This window comes from Podarcis vaucheri, assembly GCF_965113315.1.
Source record: "Podarcis vaucheri genome assembly, chromosome: 4".
NCBI classification, from domain to species: domain Eukaryota; kingdom Metazoa; phylum Chordata; class Lepidosauria; order Squamata; family Lacertidae; genus Podarcis; species Podarcis vaucheri.
The window spans coordinates 30,912,756-30,936,302 of NC_138762.1; the positions used below are offsets into that span (position 1 = coordinate 30,912,756).

Below are 23,547 nucleotides of genomic sequence, written 5' to 3' on the forward strand. Positions count from 1 at the left end.
GCCTCCCACACTGCTGCACTATAACTCCCATCATTCCCAACCATTGGCTGTGCTGCGTTGGGCGGATGGCATTGGGAGTCCATCAACCCGTGGAGAGCCCAGGTTCGCCAGCACTGATGTAGACGACACAGAACAATAAGATTTATGTTCTTGTTGAGCAACAATAGCGTATTAAAAACTAAACTGTAACAACTGTCACAATACAGAAACCAGAAAAAGGAAACCTCCAACCATGCAAATTTCCAACAAAGCAAAAGGCAATGAACAAGAGTTTTTGGAACCTAAATGTTTCATTATGCCACTTTTGGGAGATTTTGATTGTGACTTAAAAGACTTTCCAAGCGACGACAAAATTGTAGTGCCAGAGTGTGTAGTGTGTAAGCTCACAAAGGGGAAAGGGTTGACTCCTCTGACCCTGTTGCTATATGTGGAGAGGTGCCTAATTTGCCTGTATGCTTAACTGTTTATCTTGATGCTTTGTCACTGAGATACTTCTCCAGCTGTTTTGTGTTTATGTCCACAAATAGATATTTTCGTTTTGGATAGGTATCGCTATAGGTTGGGTGGGTCCCATCCAGGCCTGCAATCCTGTATCTGTGAGACAAAACCTGTGGAATGAGCCAAACCAATACTGCCATTTACATGTCTAAAGAGGTTGCACTGTTGCAGCAGAAACGAATGGATGGGCCTTTTCCTACCACACCTGGCTGGATGCCACTTAATTCTAGGAGGGAAAACAATAGGCCAAGGGGGACTGTGTGTGTGAGAGAGAGAGAGGGGTGGGGGTGCCAGAAGCTGGAAACACATATGCTTGCTTTGCTTTGTGCTGGACCCAAAGCTGTGGCTTGGGGCTTCCCTTGAAACCTAGTGGGGAGACCAGATCTGTTGGAGTGTTAATGCTGTGAGCCTCTCCAGCCTAAGTTCAGGTTGTATATATGTGTAAACAATACTATATGTCCTAGAGACACCACAGTTTCCATTGACCTCCATTCCAAGGAAACCAGACTCTGGTTAAGGGCTGGAACCTCTGGAATCTCTCGCCACTCAGAGACTGGGGGCATGTGCAACAGTACTAAGTGACTCATAAAGATATAGGCTTCCCATAGGCATCTGCTTGGCCAATGTGAGAAAATGGATGCTGGCTAGATAAGCTTTTGATCCAGCACTGGAAATCTTATAGGATACCAGTGTTTAGCTAACTTCCAGTGATTCTGTGAGGAAATGTTTTCCAGTCTAATACCTTCCCGCAGAATCTTTCAGAGCAGGAATTAACCACCCTCAGCACATCCCACCACCAAATTTCTATATGAGCTGCTACCCTTGATGTGTCTTGAGATGGGGAGGGGGAGTATTGAGCAGTGACTCATGCCTAAGCTTATTCAGCATCAGCCTCTTCCTGGTTCATCATGTTCTCATTTGTTACACTCCACTCAGAACACAAGTTTTTGACACCTGAGATTATGACAGAACTCTTCAAACCTACTCCTTGAGGACAGGCACAATCTGAGAGATTTCCCAGATGCCCCACCACAGAAATTTCTCCACTGTGAAAGTGTCTTCTCCTGATGTGGGGAGAAGAACAAGCCAGCTGGCAGTGTCTGCTACTCAGAGCCAGCCAAAAAGCTGCTTAACACATTGGCCAGTGTTCCATAAATCACAACAGATGGGAACTGTTACCATTTCCCCTTTCTCTGCCTCACCATCAAGACATATACTATTCAAGGTTACAGAAACCTGACAGTTAAACGTGACATTTCTAGCCTTAATAGGTTATATTTTGCAAAAGGAAAGGAGTTTGAAAACATGAAGTGACTGCTTTTGTATCAAACTCTGGGTTAACGGTTTCATTTAGCCCACTTGGCCCAGATAATAAAAACCATTCACAAATGTACAACTTGAAAATTTAAAACATTTCTTAATTTTAAAAAATATAGATAGTGAAGCATCTATGGAAAATATTGTTTTCTTACCGCTTTCATCTAGCAAGAAGTCATCCTGATAACGAAACTTTTCAGGGCCACATGCAATGAATATGTCATCTTCGCCAAAAAAATCCTGAAGGCACATCACCTGCAATAAGAAAAAAGAAGAACAAAATTGACACCAGCTATCTCACAAATGAGAACATCTAGAAAAATGGTTTAAATGCAGAAGAGATTTCATTGCAGGAGTACTCCAAATCACTGGCTAGGGAAACTTTTTAAAATACGAAAGATTTTTATGGAAAACACTGGTATACTTTACCACGTTGCATGAAAATTTTGCTGTATAACTTTCATGTTTTGGCAATCTGTATACGGTATCTCTGGTAGGTTTCAGTTTACTTTGCTTTGCTGTTGGCAAAGATTACTGTGATAATTTTAACAAGATCTATTAGATAACCATTAACTGGAGTTGTGGGAAGCTTGTAGGACCCAAGCAAACAAACAGAAACAAAACCTGCTGTTTTTAGAAACAAGCTACCACTGCCACTTGACAAGCTTCTCCTCAAAATCTGCAGCTGAATAACTGTGATGTCCTTTTTGTGTGACCACCTTTCCTGATTGACAAACCTCAGCTTGTGAAAAATGCAGCTACCTGGATGTTAACGTGAGACCGAAAGTCACAATGTTTAACACTGTTACACTATTACTCCAGGCCAGGGGTCAGCAACCTTTTTCAGCTGTGGGCTGGCCCACCGTCCCTCAGACCATGTGGTGGGCTGGACTATATTTTGGGGGGTGGCGGCGGGGGAAATGAACGAACTCCTATTCCCCACAAATAACCCAGAGATGCATTTTTAAATAAAAGCTCACATTCTACTCATGTAAAAACACCAGGCAGGGCCCACAAATCACCCAGAGCTGCATTTTAAATGAAAGGACACATTCTACTCATGTAAAAACACGCTGATTCCCGGACCGTCCGTGGGCCGGATTGAGAAGGCAATTGGGCCGCATCCGGCCCACAGACCTTAGGTTGCCTACCCCTGCTCCAGGCACAGTTCAAAATGCTGGTGCTGACCTTTGAAATTATTATTATTTTAATAAGGGACCTGGATACTACTTAAGTCACATGCTCCTATCATAATGCCCAGTGTGGAAAGATAGTTGCCTAAGGCACAACCTTGCCCATCTAAAATGGAAACAAATGGCTTGGTGAGTGCAGTTATATGCGACTGTGTCTGTTGTGATGGCTCCCCCCCCCCCCCGGCTTAGTATTGTTCCCTCTTTTCCTAATACTAATAGTAATGTTAATGTTTCTTTCGTATGGTATTTCACAACTGCCAGGTACGCAGAAGACAAGATCTCCTTTGGGCTTTTGATTCTGCTTTGACAGTTTGCCACAACAGATTAGAAATATGCTTCTGCTAAAACTAAAAATAACGAGAACACCTGAGTATGAAATGCAGATAAGATGTGCCATATGCAAACATGGAACAGCCACAACCAGCAATTGTTTTATTTGATTCCCTTGCAAGCTACAACTCCCCCTCCCCATCATTTCCTCATTAGAGCAGTTAAATATTTATTCATTCATTTATTTAAAGCATGTAGGAACTGCTCAATATTTCAAAAATGTAAGCGGTGTACAGTGCAACAACGCTAAATAATATAATAACAATAAAAATACAATGTAAAAAACAGTAAAAGAGTAGTAGGTAAAGTCAAGGAACACAGAGCTTCGGTTTGTGGTCACTGGCTGATACACAAATAAAAATGGCCTTTAATTTTATTGATTTATCATATTTATTATATTTATATTTACCCCGAAGAGCTTAAGGTGCCATCTGTAGTCTCCACCCCCTTATTAATCTCACAAAAACCCACAGTGGTAGGTTTGGCTGAGAGTGTGACTAGCCCAGGGCCATGCAGAAGGCTGGAATAGACTATAGTGGTACCTCGGGTTAAGAACTTAATTCGTTCCGGAGGTCCATTCTTAACCTGAGGTACCACTTTAGCTAATGGGGCCTCCCACTGCCGCCGCGCCGCCAGAGCACGATTTCTGTTCTCATCCTGAAGCAAAGTTCTTAACCTGAAGTACTATTTCTGGGTTAGCAGAGTGTGTAAGCTGAAGCGTCTGTAACCTGAAGCGTCTGTAACCTGCGGTACCACTGTATATCCTGTTCTTACGGTCATTTAGCCTGATCTGATAATCAAAAACGAAACCTTGGTTATTCAGAAGTATTTCCCCCTCATTTTAACTCACTTCAACTTCAATTTTTCTCACTGATGATGAACAGGCAGAAGATTGGAATGGGTAAAAGGCTATACTAGGTCAGATTATTGTTGCTGAAACCCAGATTTGGGGGAAAGAATCTCTGTACAAAAAGCACCATGCGAATAGAATAACAAGTAGTAACCTGTTTCCACATCTTTCCCTGACATCCAATTAAAATGCTAAAGCAAGAATATTTAATAATATCTCTCTATATGAGTGGTGTGCAAGTTAACAGTGATGATTTAAACACTGTTCAGTTGCATGCATTAAACTACATGGCAGGGGACAAACAGACACAGCGTCCAGAAACACAGTATTTTACAGTCGAGATAAGAGGGAAAAGAGCTAGTTTAATCCAGAATGTTAATGACTGCCTAAATGTTCTGGTGTCCCATCAGACATACTTCTAATTTAACAAACACAGTGTTTGTGGGTGTGTGGGTGTAAGTGTGTGTTGGGGAAATAAGTAAATGACTCTCACAGCAAAGCTAGCAAATCTGTTATCTGGACTCAGTGTGAGTCCCCAATCCTCTTGAGCAGATTTTGAGGGTGTGCAGAAAGATGCAGGGAAAAGGGAAGGGGAAGTTCCTTTACACAAGTCTGTTGTGTGAGTGGAACAGCAGCACTGGATAATAATGCAGAATCAACAAGAGCAGCCGTCACATCTACCAGTAGTATAGGAGCGCTTCTTCTGCCTGTTACCACTGGTGCTGAACAACTTTTGACTGGCAGCTTCAAGCCCCCTCCTGCTCTCTCTTCTTAATGGTCCCTTATTAGCTTCCTCTTCCTCCGACAACAGAAACCCCAATCTCAGCAGAGGTCTTGGAGGAACAGGAGGCTGCGTAGCCTGCCTGCTGTTTCAGGGCAGGCCTGTCATCTCCCCAAATTCCACAAACTTCTCTGGTCTGTGCCAGAATGCATGTTAGGCCACATTCATCAATAGTTTTGACTTCACACTTACAGTGACTGTTAAGTTGTGGGTGAACATATCAGACGACATAGCGATTCTTCAGACAGCTCTTGTTTATTCACAGGCCAGAACAGAACTGAACTGAAGGGTTCAGCCAACCTGCTTATATAGAGCTCAACTACAATGCAACAGTAACCACTTTCTGTAACTATCCAACCACTGAACGTCACTTTCAATTCCTTATTTGCATATGCGGACCTGAGTGAAAACTATCTACAGTATCCCCCTGCTGGCCCAGGGTGAGAACTTCAGTACATAACAATGACTCTCTTCTTTTCATGGAAATGACTGATAAAAAGTTCCACAACTTCCTCTGATCTAGATCTCCTACTACATCTTCTACTATATTCTTGAACATTTGCCAGCCTCTGAAAAGACCTAGGACAGAAACATCACCTACACTTGGATTAGCTTCAATATATATTTCGTAGCAATTTGTTTAATTCAGCCACAAGCAATATCATTTCATTGTGGAGCATCATCCTTGGTGGCAAGTGGATTTTTTTTACATATGCAGAATGGTTTCTTATTCCTGAAGCTTTTCATTCAATATGACTCAAGGCAGCCAGATGTATTGACAGTGTCTTCAAAATGGAATGCGTGTTGTTTTTGAAACATTTCAAATGCACTTTTTAAAAACAATAGCTGGTGTAACTTTGATGGCAACAACCTTAAGATGAGCTGTGTGACGATAAAAGTGATTAGCAAAATATTAACACTTGAAAAATTACAGAGTCAAGGGTTTGAATCATTCTCTCAAATTCAGCTAATTACACATCCCTCTCTTTATTGTCTTTGGCTCAAAGTCTTTCACTCACACCCATTTTGTTAATCTGTCATTACGCACACTGCCTTCCATGGGGATTACAGAACATTTACAAGAATAAAATTAATGTGCCACAGACAAATATGTATGTCCTCTTTTCGTTTCCGGTCCAAGTTATGAGACAGGGATTTAATCAAAGGCATTAAAAGTTATCTGCTGTTTACACTTTTTTTGTTTGTTAAAAAATAATAATTCTGCAGAGAACTCATCCTTTTTTTTTTGTTGGCAGGACATCTCCATGGTGACAGCTGCATCATCAAGCTAGGAGAGGTCTTTCATCAAAGCAAAGGTTTTTCATTTATAAAGGAGGGGAGGAAATGAGATTGTATTTCCAAGAGTGCACTCTGCAAACGAACTGGAGGCTCCACTCAGTTAAAAATTGCCAGAAGCCCCATTGCACTTGTGGGCTCATGTGTCACTTCTGGGCCTAACCTCCCAGAAATAGCACACAGTTGTGTAGCATGCACAATTCCACTGCAGCATGAGGCAGACTCCAGCCAGCACTCTCCAAAGGCACGCTGTGAAGCAAGCTGGGCAGAGGGCAAACAAAATGGGGAATATAATGACGAGCATCTAAAAGGCTTCCCTTGCTTTAGCTCAGCCTTCATAGCAGAGTGATCCCAGGCCAGGGTGCAATTGCATCAGGATTGTTAAAAACAAAAAGCAAGGGCAGATAAAAGGATACAGACAATAAGCACCAAACCAAATGGGTACAGTGGCCTAGTTGCAATAATATATGTACCCTAAAACGCATCTGAAGACCAGGTGTGTTCATGTGCGTTGCTGTATTTGTGCACTGTGTATTCATCTTGTTTATTGGTCTATGACTGCTTTTTATGAATATTTTGGAAGGGGTCCTAACATTTGCTACCTCTCTGAAAAACGCGCATGATAGCCAAGCACTTTGGAAATGGAGAGGAAAATCTGTTCAGAAAGAGAACAAAATAGTTGCTACTGTAATTGGCTTCCTCCCCTCCCTAAAATGATGCCCATTAATGTAAATAGCACCATGCCAAATTATTAAAAAGAATGTAATTGTTGCATCAAAAGGTATTTACCAGCTATGCAAGGGTATGTGTGTGTGTAAAGCGAGGAAATCCCCAAATTGCTCAGAAAATTTCAGCTCCAACAAAGAACCATTCTTATTATTTTAATGTAATGTTGCATACAAATTAAATTTGTATTTGAGTCCTGTGGATGAATTCACACAATCAAAGAGACGTGAAAGAGTTTGCAAATTCAGAGTTTGCTTGGTTCTTACGTTGACCCATTGGCCTGTTCTTCAAGGAAAGTCAGGGCTACATAGCTGAACAGAAAGTGCAAAGAAGGAGAAGTCTTGCTTTGTTTTAGATCAGGAAATGCATAACACGGGAGAATCAGGTTTACAGACTCAAGAGTGGGAGTCAGAGGGGTCTATCCAATGCTGTGTGAATGGCTTTTCACTTATGCAACAGGAGTTTCCCTTCCTTACCTCACCTTTCCCTGTGTGTTCCCAAAATCTGCTCCAGATGGTCCCCCAACCCTCTGGGGCAGATTTTGAGGGTGTCTGAGGGAAATTCTATGGCACAAGCAGAAGTCTGTTTCTCAAGCAGAACGGCAGTGTTGGGTACAATCTGGAGGTTCAGAAGCAGGACAATTATCTCTCTGCACAAGATACATATTGCAATCAAGTCTTCTCTGGTTTCCCTTTACTGCTGTTTGTTTCTTCCTTTCTCCATCCTCCCTCTGTACCTTAGTTTGCAAGTGTCCCAAGGCAGTTGCACCAATTCACCACACTCTTGGATAGTTTTTGTTTCATTTTAAAGTTCCTATGTTAGGTTTCCATCATTAATCTTTATTTATATATCCATGGTGCAAGCTTCTTGGGACCAGCACTGGTCCTTTTTGCATGTCTAGATTTTTCTTTGCCAGTATTACAACAAGCAATGTGTTGCTGATTCTGGATGAGAACCAATACTTGCCTTGGACCACCTATTGAGTTTACGTCTGAGAGAAGATCTGAGCCAATGCTTTCCCAGTGTACAGCTCACATTCCTAACCGCATCTTAAGCAATGTCATACTGCCAAATTCATTGTTTCGTTCGGCTAATTGTTTTGGCATGTGAAAAGACTAGATGTCATGTATCTAGGGATAACAGAGGGCCTAAAAGATCACACAGGGAGGATCATGCTAACGTCCCACTTCTCTGAAGGGCGGATAAGTTATTTCTAGCACGTTCCAGCACAACTGTGTGTGCAATGACGATGCCCTGGGAAATATCACACAGGCACAAATACTCCGTATGGGATCAGTCCACCTCATGAATGGAATTCTAATGTTTTCTCAGCTGTGATGTCTTGACGAACACAAATGATTTTGGGAGACAGCCACAGAGCTAAGGCCCCATCTGCACTATATATTTAAAGCTGTATCATACCACTTTATACAGTCATGGCTTTCCCCCAAAGAATCCTGGGAAGTGTAGTCCGTAAAGGGTGTCCAGCGTGGTTTCACAATCAATCCCTTTTCCTAAGGAACTCCGCGAATTGTAGCTGTGTGAGGGGAACAGCAGTCTCCTAACACTTCTCAACACCCTTAACAAACTACACTTCCTTTGATCCTTTGTGGGAAGCTGTTTAAAGTGGTATGATACTGCTTTAATTGTATAGTGCAGATGGGGGTCTAAGGGTTTTTAGGATATTCATTTGTGCTTTAGTATATCCTTACAGCAGAGACCTTTCTGTTCTCGCTCTCCTCTACCCTTGATAAATATTTGGCAAAGCCTAGGAGATACTGGACCATAAAGAAGGTTGATCACTGAAGAATTGATGCTTTTGAATTATGGTGCTGGAGGAGACTCTTGAGAGTCCCATGGACTGCAAGAAGATCAAACCTATCCATTCTGAAGGAAATCAGCCCTGAGTGCTCACTGGAAGGACAGATCCTGAAGCTGAGACTCCAATACTCTGGACACCTCATGAGAAGAGAAGACTCCCTGGAAAAGACGCTGATGTTGGGAAAGATGGAGGGCACAAGAAGGGAACAACAGAGGACGAGATGGTTGGACAGTGTTCTCGAAGCTACCAGCATGAGTTTGACCAAACTGCAGGAGGCAGTGGAAGACAGGAGTGCCTGGCGTGCTCTGGTCCATGGGGTCACGAAGAGTTGGACACGAATAAACGACTAAACAACAACAAGAAGGAGATACTGTTGACCCAAAGCCCCTCTTCGTTTCAACAGAATTGTACAAATTCTAGTGCAAACGGCAATAAAATAAATAAAGGCCTGCTGCAAGAGAGGCACTTTGAGGATTGCTCCCACAAAAGATACCATACTTCCTTTTATAATCCCACAAATATTGCTTCGGCTCTTTCTATCATCATTAAAGGGAAAGGCAAATAACCATCATAAAAATCTTACAGTTAAACCGCTAAATGCTTCCTCCCTATTGCGAGCCATTTGGTCATGTCCATCACAAAGTTCCTCTGCATGATGGGGAAACTGAAACCAGGCTAAACACTATAAAGTATGCTCATTTTATTGCAATCCAATACCCAAGCAACCTGGCAATTCATCAGCATATGGCTGTGTGACTGAGATTTCACACACCTAAACAATAAAAGGGGAAGGAAGAACACAATACCGCACTGCTATGAGATGGTATTTCAATGCAATCTGTTCTTAAGAAGGGATTAGTTATAAGAGAGCAAAGCATCCTAGGCTGGGCTCGACTAATGTTTCTGAATAGGTGACATCAATAGTCTCTTGCATTTAGAAGGGTTTTCCCCTGCCAGATTTGCACTTTGCTTTGCTTTGAAGTACAGTGCAAGACTGCCATTTGGTGGCCAGACATTCAAAGTGATAAGGCATAGTAGTCTACTCAGAACATCAAATGTATCAGTAACTCTTAATAAAACAACTTCTATTCACAGAATTGTGATGAACTAACAAAATACTTAAGCTAATATTTCAAAATAACCCTTATCCATAAGGTTTACATAAGACCCGCTTATTTGATGCCCTGTAACAGTCTAAAAGTTCAAAAACATAATTACATCCACTCTCATTTGAAAAAGTGTGAGAACATCACACTAATTTCTGAGAACCACGGTCTTTTGCTTTTTTTTGTTTTGTAGTGGCATTCCTAGAAACTTCCATTTTTAAAAAAAACAGCATTTAATCATTACAGCAACAAACACTACATCTTTTTGACGTAACCTACGGCTCAGTTTGCATATAATGCTAAGCCAAATCATGGCTTAGCATAAACACATGTTTGTGCATGGCATGTTTGCCCAAAAGGAGATGGTAGCCATTTTGTTTGTTCTCCAGCATCCTGATCCTGCCACAGGACTGTGAACAACACTATAGTTTTGTTAGCATGTCATCCAAACACAGAGTTGTGGTTGTGTCTCGAGGCACCAAGACCCACCTCCAAAATAAATACACACTGACACTTATATTAGTTTAAGTTTTTGGGCAAATTTTGGCCACAACTTTATTGCAATACAATCACGTGAGCGATATTGGCTTAGGCATTGACTCCCCACTATAAATGACTCCACTTCTCAGGGTGATCATTCAATGAGGTAAACCAAACGAGGGAGCAAGGTTGATGAGGACCAACCTAAGCTCACCCCGGGGTTCCTGTGGTCCTGGCATGGCCCTAGCCCCTCAAGTGGACTTCGGATGAGATCCAGGACCCCCAGAATCCTTTAACGGAATACCCAATTCCTGGAGGGGCAGGTGATGGCCGCACCTCCCCTCCCCACAATCCAACTGAGCCAATGCCTAACCGCCACCTTACAAGTTGTGACGATTTGCTAAGGGGTCAGTGAAAACCAAATGGCTAAAAGCCAATCCGCCAAATGGAAAAAATTCCTACCCAGCCCCTGTTCCAAAACCAAGGCAAGGCCAAGCGACTGCCTAAATTAGGGAGGGTGGGCGGGTGTTCAGCTGTGCAAATGCAAGTAACCCACTTGCATCACACTGCTGCTTTTAAAGCCCCTGGGATCACGCCACCTACTGGCTATTGGCTAAAACAGCCTGGCATGATCCCAGGGGAATGGCCAGGACTTCCTGCTCCTTCCCCTCCCCATTTTAACCCTGTCAGGTGAGCTCTTGGGTCCCCAGCGCAACCAGTGAAGCAGGATCCTAGAGGATTAGTATCTTTAGGCTTTTCATATAAACAGTTATCCATGTAATCAGTTATTAATATATTCACATATATTCACATATAACCAGAGGTTTTACAGTGATTTTATAATCCATTTGAATCATAAAAGCTTTTGCTTAGCTTAACAGCAAAATTGCTTGAAATTGCAAGTTTCCAGAATGAACCCTGCCCCAGTACTTTCTTGCTCTCTATAAAAGAGGATGCTATAAATCTGAGATGCTGGTACATCACCCCCCCCCTGTCCAGACTAAGTCTGTACACGAAAGAGGAAGGTGCTAACCGCGATGGTCCTTAAATGAACAGATGGTCGTTGGGGAGTAGCAGAGTTCCTCCTTGCCTTAAGTTTCTATTTTGCACCGATAAATGTGGGGGAAGGGTCGGACTGCATGTTCAGACTGAAAAAGCAGAAGTTGGGAGAAGAACTCTTTGTACGGTCAGGAGCCAGGCTTGAATGCATTCATTAGCTTATTTTTGCTGGCTTTCATAATTGTATTCAATTATGTCATGATCTGTAATGTTGTACTCAGGTATATAACCCCAGAGCGACAGGGCTCTGGGCCCAGTCTTTTGGAAAGGATTCCACTGGGTCAATTATTGCTCAGCAATAAACCTCACCTTCTTTTTCTCCATTTGCTGTGTCTGTCAATTCTTTGACTCTATTGAGTTGGACACTGGCACCTTTATCAAAATCTTTGCAACACCAGGACCCTCTGTTATGAGGATCCCATTTGTCTCCCTCAGAAAACCATGACTTGTAAACAAAGAACAAATCTTGATTAGAGCTCATGGTTTGTATGGAGGAAGACGAACCATGAGCCCAGGTTCAAATGACACATTAACCCAAACCATGGCTTAGTACTGAGTAGTGTGGCGGCATCAGCACAGTGCCCACACTGTCCTCTCCAGGAACTCATGCATTTACATTAAGGCATGATTTCGCTTAGCATTACATGCAAATTGGATAGTCACATCAGTTAAGAGGCTCCATTTTGGAAGCAGATTATTTTTTGGGTTTTTTTTACAAATGTTTATTGTAATCCAGATAGCTTGAGACAGTAGCCATTTTCCAGTTGTTAAAAGCATGTATGGGGGCAGCATTGGGGCAACAGGCTGTATCCAGAAAGAGACATGTTTCAAAGTCTGAAGTAATCAGACAAAAAGAAGAAGGAGGAGGAGGAGGGAAGACGAAGAAGAAGAAGAAGAGAACTGCTGTCACAATTCCACTGAACTTGCATGTGTCATCTGCACTTCATGGTGGATGTGTGTATTTTAGTATTATTTCTCCTTATAGCAGAAACGCACTGAAATATTCAGCAAGGTGGGCTCCGCAACATTTAATGGCAACTGATTATCCAAAAGCTAGATTTCAGGCAAAAGCAGTTTCAAACATGGCCACCACTAGGTAGAAAACTCATGTGATATCTTAGATGCATGCAAATGCATTTCAAACGAAAATTAATCTTCTTCCCCTGGAATAAAATGTTAATTGCATAATATGAACCTCACTGCAAAAGCCAGGATCTGACATTTCAATATTAGTTAATTTTTAGGGAGAATATGATATTGCTAACGCTTTTGTAAATTTCATCTCTTTAAAGCTCAGGCAATAATGAAGAGTCTAACACACTGTCTGGAATTCTAACCATTCCAAAGTCTCTCTGCCCAAGTTCAGAATCAGAATGCAACAATACCATACAGAAACATGGGTGCATTAACAGAAATGGGGCAAGAAAACGGAACACAGATGTCAAGTTTCAACAAGTCATTCCACGCCATCTACAGCTGGAACTAGTACAAAAGCAACACACATGTGGTGATAATGTAAGCATTTCATGGAATGATAAGGGCAGTAAAAGCAGCTTAAAGTGTAAACCCCTGAACCTTGAGACACCTTCTTCAAATTCCAAAAGTGAATGTATAATAATAATTCAGACCGTTTGTACTTTAGGAAAATGAAAACGGAGACATCTGCAATCTTGGGAAGGGTGAGGAAGGGAGAGGTCAGACATACTCCTTTACTGCTCTGTTCTGAAACTGAGGCTGTGCTGCCCCCTTGTCAAGGGAAAAGCATAAAAGTAGGGGGAATGCATTAAAGCTGGCAGAGCTACAGTGGTGCCTCGCAAGACGGAAAGAATCCGTTCTGTGATTCTCTTCGTCTAGCGTTTTTTTCGTCTTGCGAAGCAAACCCATTGACGGATTAGTGGATTAGCGCTATTAGCACTATTAGCGGCTTTTAGCGGCTTATCGGATCAGCTGATAAGCGGCTTAGCGGCTTCGAAAAAGGGGGGGAAGGGGGAAAACCCCGCAGGAACTCGCAAGACATTTTCGTCTTGCGAAGCAAGCCCATAGGAGATTCGTTTTGCGAAGCACCTCCAAAACGGAAAACTCCTTCGTCTAGCGAGTTTTCCGTCTTGCGAGGCATTCGTCTTGCGGGGCACCACTGTAACTGCACACTGCAAAATCTGACAGGGATTTCTCCAATGTCATATTCCACCTATATTTTCCTCAAGGCACCAAGAGTCATTTTACTTTATAAAACTTAGCAAGCAAAATCAGGTTTGCACACAATTGTACATCTCCCTCTTCCTTGATAGTAATAAACAAATTTATTTAAAACACACCATTTGAAAGCTCTGTTTACTATAAGTGCTGGAGTAGTTTGTCCCCACCCCCACGCCCAAAGTGCACCCCAGTGACAGCTTCAATAGTTGTTTTAGTTTTATAATGGATTCTGGATTCAGTGGTGTCTCTAACCAATATTCAATCGATCTGCAAAAGATCAGGTCCTCTGGGGAAAGTTTCAATCAAGTGAGCATTTTTAGCCTAGAGAAGAGATGATATGATGGTCGTCTTCAAAATTTTGTTGCATAGATAGATCAATTCTGTTTAATGCTGTTCCTAAGGGTAAGGCCAGAATCAACAAGTTCAAATAAGAAGAAAGGGGATTTCAACAAAGCATTAGGAAGAACTTCCTGATGCCATGAGCTGTGAAATTTAGAAGGTGTGTCAAGGTGTTGGCAGTCTGACCAGAAGTGATGTCATGAGGACTGAGTGCTGAGGAAATAACATCACAGCCTGATAGGGGACAAAGATGATGCGTGGGTCTTAGTCACCAAGAAAGAGAAAGGTAAACAGGAGCTGATAAACCGACATACAGGAAAAGAAATGGGAGTGAACGAGGCAACAGCAGAGAGAATGAGGGTGAATGGAAGACTGTGAAAGATTATGGTGAAAGAAAGTAGGCTAGGAGCCTGGCATGAAGGACAGAGTGAACATGGGGTAAGCTGTAATGGAGGGCAGAAAGGGAGTGTAACTCTATATGGAGCAGAAGAGGAGGAGGAACAAGCAAACAACCAAGGAGCAACAGGCAAAACCTGGTAAAGTAACAAGGTAAAGGTAAATGACCCTGGATGGTTAAGTCCTGTCAAAGGCGACTATGGGGTGTGGTGCTCATCTTGCTTTTCAGGCAGGGGGAGCCGGCGTTTGTCCATAGACAACTTTCCTGGTCATGTGACTAAACCACTTCTGGTGCAATGGAGCACTGTGACAGAAGCCAGAGCGCACAGAAACGCTGTTTACCTTCCTGCCACAGTGGCACCAATTTATCTACTTGCACTGGTATGCTTTCAAACTGCTAGGTCGGCAGAAGCTGGGACAGAGCAACAGGAGCTGACTCTGTCGTGCATATGAGACATTGTGGAGCTCTGAAGGCACTTGGGACTTTCACGGAATTAAGGTAGAATTATAAACCTGCTTTACTCTTATTTTCCTTTGGCCAGGGTAATGGAGAAAACTCTCCAAAGGTTAGCTCGAAATTTATGCAACTCTTTGGAGATTTGTTCATCAGTATCTGTCAGGAAAGCACAAGTTTGGCACAAATACTGCAAAAAAATTAAAAAAATTAAACCCTATGACTGAACATTTTCCTCTGTCACAGTATTCCACATATTACCTGTTTGGTGTTACAGTTTTGAAACTTTGTTAATTGCCAGGAAGAGAATAAGTGTGTATTGGGCAAGTGCCTGGCTGTACCTATATTCAGTGCTGTCTCATGTAGCAAGGTGTAGGGATAGGTGAATCTGTCAAATCTCAGTTTCTTATTTTTTCAATCATAAGTTCAGTCCTTCACATTTACATTAGTGTGATGTTCCCTGCCCCCAGTCATCCTGAAGATTCATCAGCATTCGAATGTGAATTTCTCGTAATATATAAGTATGTGCACATAGGCCTAATAGACACATTTTTGCAAAGCAAATTTCCCTGATATAATGCATTTTGTGTTATTTTCACTAATACATGCATTTTAGACACCTTTTGCTTTAGCATGCACATTTTGTAGCCATTCCTAGGCTAAAGGACCATACTGCAAAATTCAAAGAAGCGTGAAATTTGAAGGGTGGCTGTGTTTTAAGCTCATATATTGTTTCAGAAAGCAGAGATTTTGTTCGTGTGCCTTTAAATGCAAACCAAATCTAATTTTATCCCTCACCCTTAGTAAGGTGTCATGGTAAGCGTCAAAAGATAAGACAGGCACTGCCTCTGTGATATGATCCCATCGGCTCTTGGAAGGTTTCTGAATCTCTCCCTTTAATCACAGTGTTATCAGGGCTCAAGTGGGAAGGCATAAATTTCTTGATATGAATTTATTTTATGCCTAAAGAAGTCAATTTCATTTATCACAGCTAATATTTTGTTTTCTGCAAATCTGTTGTCACACAATTCCATGGAGAAGTCTCAGCAGTGGTTATTTCAGGAGGCGGAGGCACGCCTATGAGTGGCATTTCTGGCAAGTTGCAATATTCTATTTGCACACACGGCGGAGCTGCAAGCCAACAAAACAAAACCTGCTTTTAGCCAGCTCCATGCAAGCAGAGAAATATTTTATATCTCAAACAGAATACTTCTCCAAATGGGCAGTGCATTCCATTAAAATGCCCTCATACACCATTATTATTCAGTAATGAAGCAAGAATTCCAAGAATATTAACATCTACCAATACAATACATACCATCCACTATACATTTCAGGAAGCTGTTTGTCCTTTTTGTGTTTGGACACTTGTTAGAATACTGTAATCAAATGTTGCACGATGGCTCCTGAGATGAAGCAGCAGGTTTTTGCCTATGTTCGGATATGACTGGATGCCATTTTGAATCAAGAAGCTGGACTGAACCTTTCAAAATTGCAGAGATTTTAACCATGGATTTCAAAACTACATGGATTTTTGTTGTTTCAGCAATGCCAATACAAGGTAGCTAGTAAAATATATCTTTATCTAGATTGAAATTGATATAGATAGATGATAGATAGATAGATAGATAGATAGATAGATAGATAGATAGATGATAGATAGATAGATGGTAGATAGATAGATGATAGATAGATAGTTGGTTGATAGATAGATAGATGATAGATAGATAGATAGATGATAGATAGATAGATAGATAAATGAGAGATAGATAGATGATAGATGATAAATGATAGATAGATAGAGATAGATAGATAGATAGATAGATAGATAGATAGATAGATAGATAAATTATAGATAGATATAAAGATATAAATTCATTCACTAGCAAATAGAAAGGGATATAATCTGCAAGCATTTTGCTGTCAAGGAACGGCACAAGAGTCCCCTAACTTTATCCTCCAGGGGAGAGCTAAGCCTTTCTGTCAGCAATCTGCAGACTGCTGCTGAAAACTGCTAAAACTATTTACGGCTTGCTATTAAACAATGTACTGACAGATTTTTGTATGAGGGCACACATAACTTCAGACGTGAGATGATGTTCATAGTTGGCAACCGGAAATGGGTGAAATTCAAGCAAACTCCACAAACCAACAGAGTCAACTACTGTTGCATTTCTGCTTTCACTCTATGCTTCAGTCTTGTGTTGGGGTTCCCAACATGGGATCTGTGGGCACCATGGCACCCTCATGATGATTTTTTTGTTGTTGCTTGGTTGGGAGATAGTTGCCTGTTTGGAAGGGAGGGTTGCCTGCCTCTTTTACCTGTTTTCATCAGTTTTGGGAGGTCTAAGTGTAGGTTGCTGTTTGGGGAAGATTCTGAGCATCACTTTTTCTGCTGCGAAACCTGTGTTTTGAGGTATTTCCTAAACTTCTAATTGCATCCCTGCGCCCACAAAGATTATGGATCCCTTACATATTATAATAATAATGCCTAATCTAAACTAGGCTTTATTTTTATTTATAATATGACTGCTTTGCATTTCAAGCGACACTACACGGTGCACAGTGCATATACAATGTATTTAGCACAGGAGTGCACAACCCCAATTACTAGAAACCTACTTTGATGTTTTTTTACTAATTCAAGAAGGCTGTTGCTATGTTAATCACATATAAGTGCTGCCTTCCAGTTAACCCCTTTCTCTGTTATCAACCTTTATCTCTGTCCACTCCACCATATGCTCTCTTGCTCCTCTCTGCATCGTAACAGCTCTCTCTGAAGCCCTGTTTTCTCTTTCCACCAAGTGCAACTCACTTTTCCATGAGCACTCCCACCTCTATTTGCCACCCTCTTTTTTTGTTTCCTTGCCCGCTCTTCTTTCCACAGCCTCGCCTCTTTATCCCCCTTTGTCAACTCTTGTTTTGTTGTTTAGTCGTTTAGTCATGTCCGACTCTTTGTGACCCCGTGGGCCAGAGCACGCCAAGTACTCCTGTCTTCCACTGCCTCCCGCAGTTTGGTCAAACTCATGCTGGTAGCTTCGAGAAAACTGTCCAACCAATTCGTCCTCTGTCGTCCCCTTCTCCTTGTGCCCTCCATCTTTCTCTGCATCCCACAATAACTTTTGCAGCATTTTGTGCTTATATGCTGCTCCTGTTTTGACCGCTCTTCTCAAAAACTGTCGTTGCTGTTGGGTTTCTTTTTTAAAAAAAATAGTAACACTGGTGTTTTAGGGTTGCTGCCGTTAATAAAGGCAGATGCAACATATATTGCTTTTTAATATTGCATGTTGTTTTCTATCTTGAGTTCATTTTGAGGAAATAAAGGGCAGGGTATCATTAAATATAAATAAAGTAGTACTGCAAGGCGGTACTCCATATAGATGGGGTGTGATGCTTAGAGTTGCTCTGAATGGATGTCAAATCTTAAACAACAATAACAACATGGAACTGCTTGCGATCACTCCTCTACAACTATCTCCTCCTCCCACGTGGACATGTCACTGACCAACCTATCTGGAACATCTCATCCCTTGCTTTTTCCTGTAAGACTAATTGCAGTCATTAACAGTAGTCAACTGGTTTACCACACCTATCAGTCAATCACCCATTCCCACCACCCTTCTGAGTAATACCCCTCCCCACCCTCTCATTATACATAAGGGCCTGGTGACTTCTGTTTCAGTGTATCTGAAGAAGTGTGCGTGCACACGAAAGCTCATACCGCTAACAAACTAAGTTGGTCTCTAAGGTGCTACCGGTAGGAATTTTTTTATTTTGTTTCGACTATCTGGAACAGTGTAGTGTAGTGTTTAGAATGTCTGACTAGGACATGAGAGAGCAGGGTTCAAATTCCCTCTTGGCTATGAAGCTCATTGAGCGACCTTGGGCTAGTCATTGCCTCTTAGCCTAACCTACCTCAGAGGGTTGCTGTGGGGATTAAATGAGAAGAGGGTGAACCATGTATCCCACCTTGAGCCCCTTGGAGAAAAAGGTAGGCTGTAAATGCAATCAGTCTATCAGCAATGAACTGCCTCACTTCTCCAGTTGGCAAGCCATTTCTCTCTCCACAAATCCCTTCTCCAAATCTATTATCTTCTTTAGCAGTGCCTTTTCTGGACCATCTGCCACTTTGTCTGCAACTGTGCTGCTTCCTGAGCCTCCCTCATCCCATCTTTTACTGCTTCTTTATCAATCCTTGTTGTTCCTATCAAGTCAGGCAAATCTCATGTGGTCTGAAAGCCCAGAGGCAGGGAGGCCGCTAGTCCTATGGACTTACAGTTGAGGCCAACACACACTTGCTGCTGAATATCTAGTGTTTATTCACTACATTTCTATCTCTCTGCCCAAAGCTCTTAAAGAAGCTTGCAAAAATAGCAGATCAACTTTAGCAAATGCAGTTCCTTCAATCAATAGAATCTATGCATGGCTTTATGTTATACAAAAATGGACTGGTCTGGGTCATGGCTTTAGAGAGGTTCTATTTTTCTGGTTTTCAATTTATGTTTCTATTATTTGATGGGCTTAAAGCAAAACATTAAGATGTGGGGAAACCCAATTCAAATGGCTGCTCAGCTGTGAAGTCCACTGAAGCAGTATGGGGCAGCGAGGCTTGTGTACATCTCCCTCTTTCAGCCTAATTCCCCCTTTTCAAGACCCCTACAAGGCTAAATAGTTGGTGTGGGCTCCGTAGAGGAAGGATATTATAGGAATATAAGACTGTTATCTTCTGATATAGATATCTCTGTTTAAACTGCGGCTTAGGGGTAGCAATGCCATATATATATATATATGCTACCTCAAAGCCAGAATATTGTGTATTAGACAGAGATGCATTATTTGCATTTTAATACATTTTTATTTGCATTTTGATTTTAAAGTGTTGTAGTGTGCGTGGTGCATGGGCACTAGAAGGGTGGGAAAGAAATGTTTATGTGCATAAAAACACCCACAAATAAATTAAGCTAACAGCTAAAATAAGAGAATCTAGTGATAATTGTTTGGGTTTTTTTGAAGAATGGAAGCCTTTTTTGTATTATTTGAAGAAATATGATGATTCTCAAGCAGGTTTTGAACTATGAGCAGCAGAACAATTAAAATTATTTTGTTGTGACTATGTTAAGAAAGAAGGAGATCAGAGTGTAGCAAAGTGGGGATAAGAAAAACATCATGGAAAATGGGAAGTTGGTAATATCAAAGCATGTTTTTAAATATGTATTGGAATTTTATGTGGAACTTTTGGAAACTTAATAAAAATGTGGGTTTTGGGGGGGGGGTTTAAAACCCAAATAAATTAAAGACCAATTGGGGAAAAGATGAATTCTTCATGTGCTTGTATGCCTATAAAACATTTAGTGCTGTAATTATTAATGTGTTACAGCTTTCTGTAACCAGATGCCCTCCAGATGTTGTTGGATGGCAACTTTTGTCATTGCTGATCACTGGCCATGCTAATTGTAGACCAAACAACATCTGAAGGGCAACAGGTTGAAGAAGACTGGCATATTGGATTATATTGATCAGGCCCTATTCAGTATCCTGCTTCATAGTTGCCTTCAGAATGCCTGGAAGAGTCAGCTGTTTCTTGATTACATGGGAAGGAAATGTTTACGAGGGGTATGGAGTTATTTTGCACCCTCTTTCAAGTTGTAAAGAGAGCACACAACCAGGCAGATTGAGAACAGGCTTCAATTTGCCTGAAACTTTAGGTAGGTATGATGTTGACAAAAAAAGAAGAAGAAGGGAAAAGAAGAAGAAGAAGAAGAAGAAGAAGAAGAAGAAGAAGAAGAAGAAGGGAGGCTTAGAACTTTTCTTTATAATAAAAGGTTTGTTGCTTAATGGAAAGGGCTGTAGACTAGTCTGAATGCTGCTTCTGTCAACAGTTGCCAAGGCTCCAGTTCTCAACACGAACTGAAGAAATAACCATTTACTTAGCACAAGGTCCAGCTGGGACTGAGAACTGGGAATTGTATGGGCAACAAGATACCATGCATCAAATCAGTTAGAAAGGCTGCAATCAGATTTCCCAAAATAAGGTCCAGCTCAATGAGGATTTGGAAAGGAAGCCAACAAAATCAACTCAAGATTCTCCTTCTAATACGTATTGCCTGCTGAATCAGCCAGAACAAGGTTCTTCAGATACCTGTTCCCAACATATGTAAGATATCTATTGGTCATGGAGAACAGAACAAGCCCTTGTTTTTCTGGGGTGGAGTGTCTATTTGACAGCCATCATCATCATCTTAGATTTATTAATTGCCTTCTAAACCTCTGTTTCAATGTGATTTCCAATGTGGCTTGCAGACCCACCTACTCCAACTCCAAAAAAAACCAATAATCAAATATAAATTTACTACACATTTGAATATAAAAGCCTAAATAAAGTACAAGCCACACCCATCTCCCATCATCCTTGCAAACTGATGCTGCTTTATCCATGACAAGTCTGTTGTTGTTGTTGTTTAGTCATTTAGTCATGTCCGACTCTTTGTGACCCCATGGACCAGAGCACGCCAGGCACTTCTGTCTTCCACTGCCTCCCGCAGTTTGGTCAGACTCATGTTTGTAGCTTCAAGAACACTGTCCAACCATCTCGTCCTCTGTCGTCCCCTTCTCCTTGTGCCCTCAATCTTTCCCAACGTCAGGGTCTTTTCCAGGGAGTCTTCTCTTCTCATGAGGTGGCCAAAGTACTGGAGCCTCAGCTTCAGGATCTGTACTTCCAGTGAGCACTTAGGGCTGATTTCCTTAAGAATGGATAGGTTTGATCTTCTTGCAGTCCATGGGACTCTCAAGAGTCTCCTCCAGCACCATAATTCAAAAACATCAATTCTTCAGCAATCAGCCTTCTTTATGGTCCAGCTCTCACTTCCATACATCACTACTGGGAAAACCATAGCTTTAACTATATGGACCTTTGTCGGCAAGGTGATGTCTCTGCTTTTTAAGATGCTGTCTAGGTTTGTCATTGCTTTTCTCCCAAGAAGCAGGCGTCTTTTCATTTCGTGACTGTTGTCACCATCTGCAGTGATCATGGAGCCCAAGAAAGTAAAATCTCTCACTGCCTCCATTTCTTCCCCTTCTATTTGCCTTCCCCTTCTATGACAAGTCTATGTTTGCTTAATTCTTTCTCCTATACTGGAGAGCCAAAAGGCACAGCAATTGGTTGCTTTCTTGCTACTGTGTTAAACTGCAGTATCTTAACAAATAGCTGTTTCCATGGAGATGGCAAACGAATATTACCCATGCTGCAATGAGCTACTGATTTCATCTTTAACCATTAGCTGTCAAGCCACAGCTCATTCATTATTCATTTGCTGTAAGGAAATGGCTAAAACCCAGAACACTGGAGCAGATTAAAATCTGTTCATGCAGGCTTGCAAGGGATGGGGGGGGGTACGCACCACAAGTTAACTACTACGCAAGAGTCACCGAGTCCGAGTAATCCTTCTTTTTGAAGATTTTTCTAAGCCTCTTGTGCATCACCCGTTCAGTTTAAGGAAAGCACACACAATGTTAAGTTGAACTGATCTGGATGAATACATAGGCTGATTCTAAAAGAGCCTGTTTCTGAATGTCAATGTTCTTATACCACAATTAAAATTGGATGCATTTTAAAGGGTATGGCACAATACAGGAACACAGTATATTTCTGACCTGTGAGCAAACCTGTAAGTATGTATCTTCACTTTGACTTCTTATTTCCAATATAAAATACCTATGGGACAGAAGTGTTCATCTGACAGGTGCTTTGGGACATGCTACAGATTTGGAAACAGAAAAGCAGCAACAGAACATGTATTCAAATTGAGTATGTCTACAAGTATTATCAAAACGGAAATGAATACATCCATTGATTTGTTTGTTTGTTTTAAAAAAACAATTGTAAAATTCTACTTCAGTTCTCTTCTGCCAAGTGAATAACTTCTGCCTCTCAGATAAATCACCAGTTTTTAAGGCTTCTGAGTTTCATTTCCTGATACAGGTTTTAGTAAAACAACTCAATCTTTGGTTATGATATGTGTGTGTTGTGCAAGAGAAGCATTGGTTTGACTAAACTGACAGATTCTCATTTACCACTCATGTGTAGGTGGTGATAAGTTTAGTAAAGTGTCCAATCCCCCCCCCCCCGGTTGGGATTTATAGTGCTTTCTTTTGGGAGTTACCATAGCCCTGGAAACTTTCACATCACCAAAGGGAACAGAAGAACCTATAAAAGTGGGAAGGGCAGCATGGGTCCAATGAAGCAGTGGCCCTTGGGGCTTTGACAGTCTCCCTTCCTCTCTCACTATGACAGCGAACGTCTGAAGTGGAGAGCCTTTGTATTTGTGAAGGCTCCTTGCACAACCAAGAGCCCTGATCTTGCAAGGTTCTGAACGATTTGGGAGGGGGCCACAGGGGATACATAAGGCTCTCTGCTGCAGATGTTAACTCTAATCATGTGATTTTAGGATGAAGGGCAGTATATAAATTTAAAAATCATGATGAGCCAGGAGAGTCATGTGACCTTGGGGTGGAGCTAAACGTACAGCTTCACAGCCCATGTTGCCTCTTCCCCTTTTCAAATGCCTGAATGGAGTTTTCTTCTCATTTGAAATAAATGTGTGCTCAGTCTTCATTTCTGCTAGGCTACACACCCACACACACACCATCGCCACCACTAAATGAGATCATATTATGTACCTTCATTTGAATTATTGCCAATTAAGAA

General features: G+C 41.6%; 1 protein-coding gene across 4 annotated transcripts in view; it reads right to left on the reverse strand.

Moving 5' to 3' along the window:
• Positions 1–23,547, reverse strand: part of DCLK1 (doublecortin like kinase 1) — a 200,260-nt gene that overhangs the window by 103,719 nt on the left and 72,994 nt on the right. For all 4 annotated transcript variants that reach the window (XM_082221572.1, XM_082221571.1, XM_082221573.1 and 1 more), the window contains exon 4: positions 1,971–2,070. In XM_082221572.1, the coding sequence (XP_082077698.1) occupies positions 1,971–2,070 (100 nt within the window). The remainder of the gene's footprint in view (positions 1–1,970; positions 2,071–23,547) is intronic.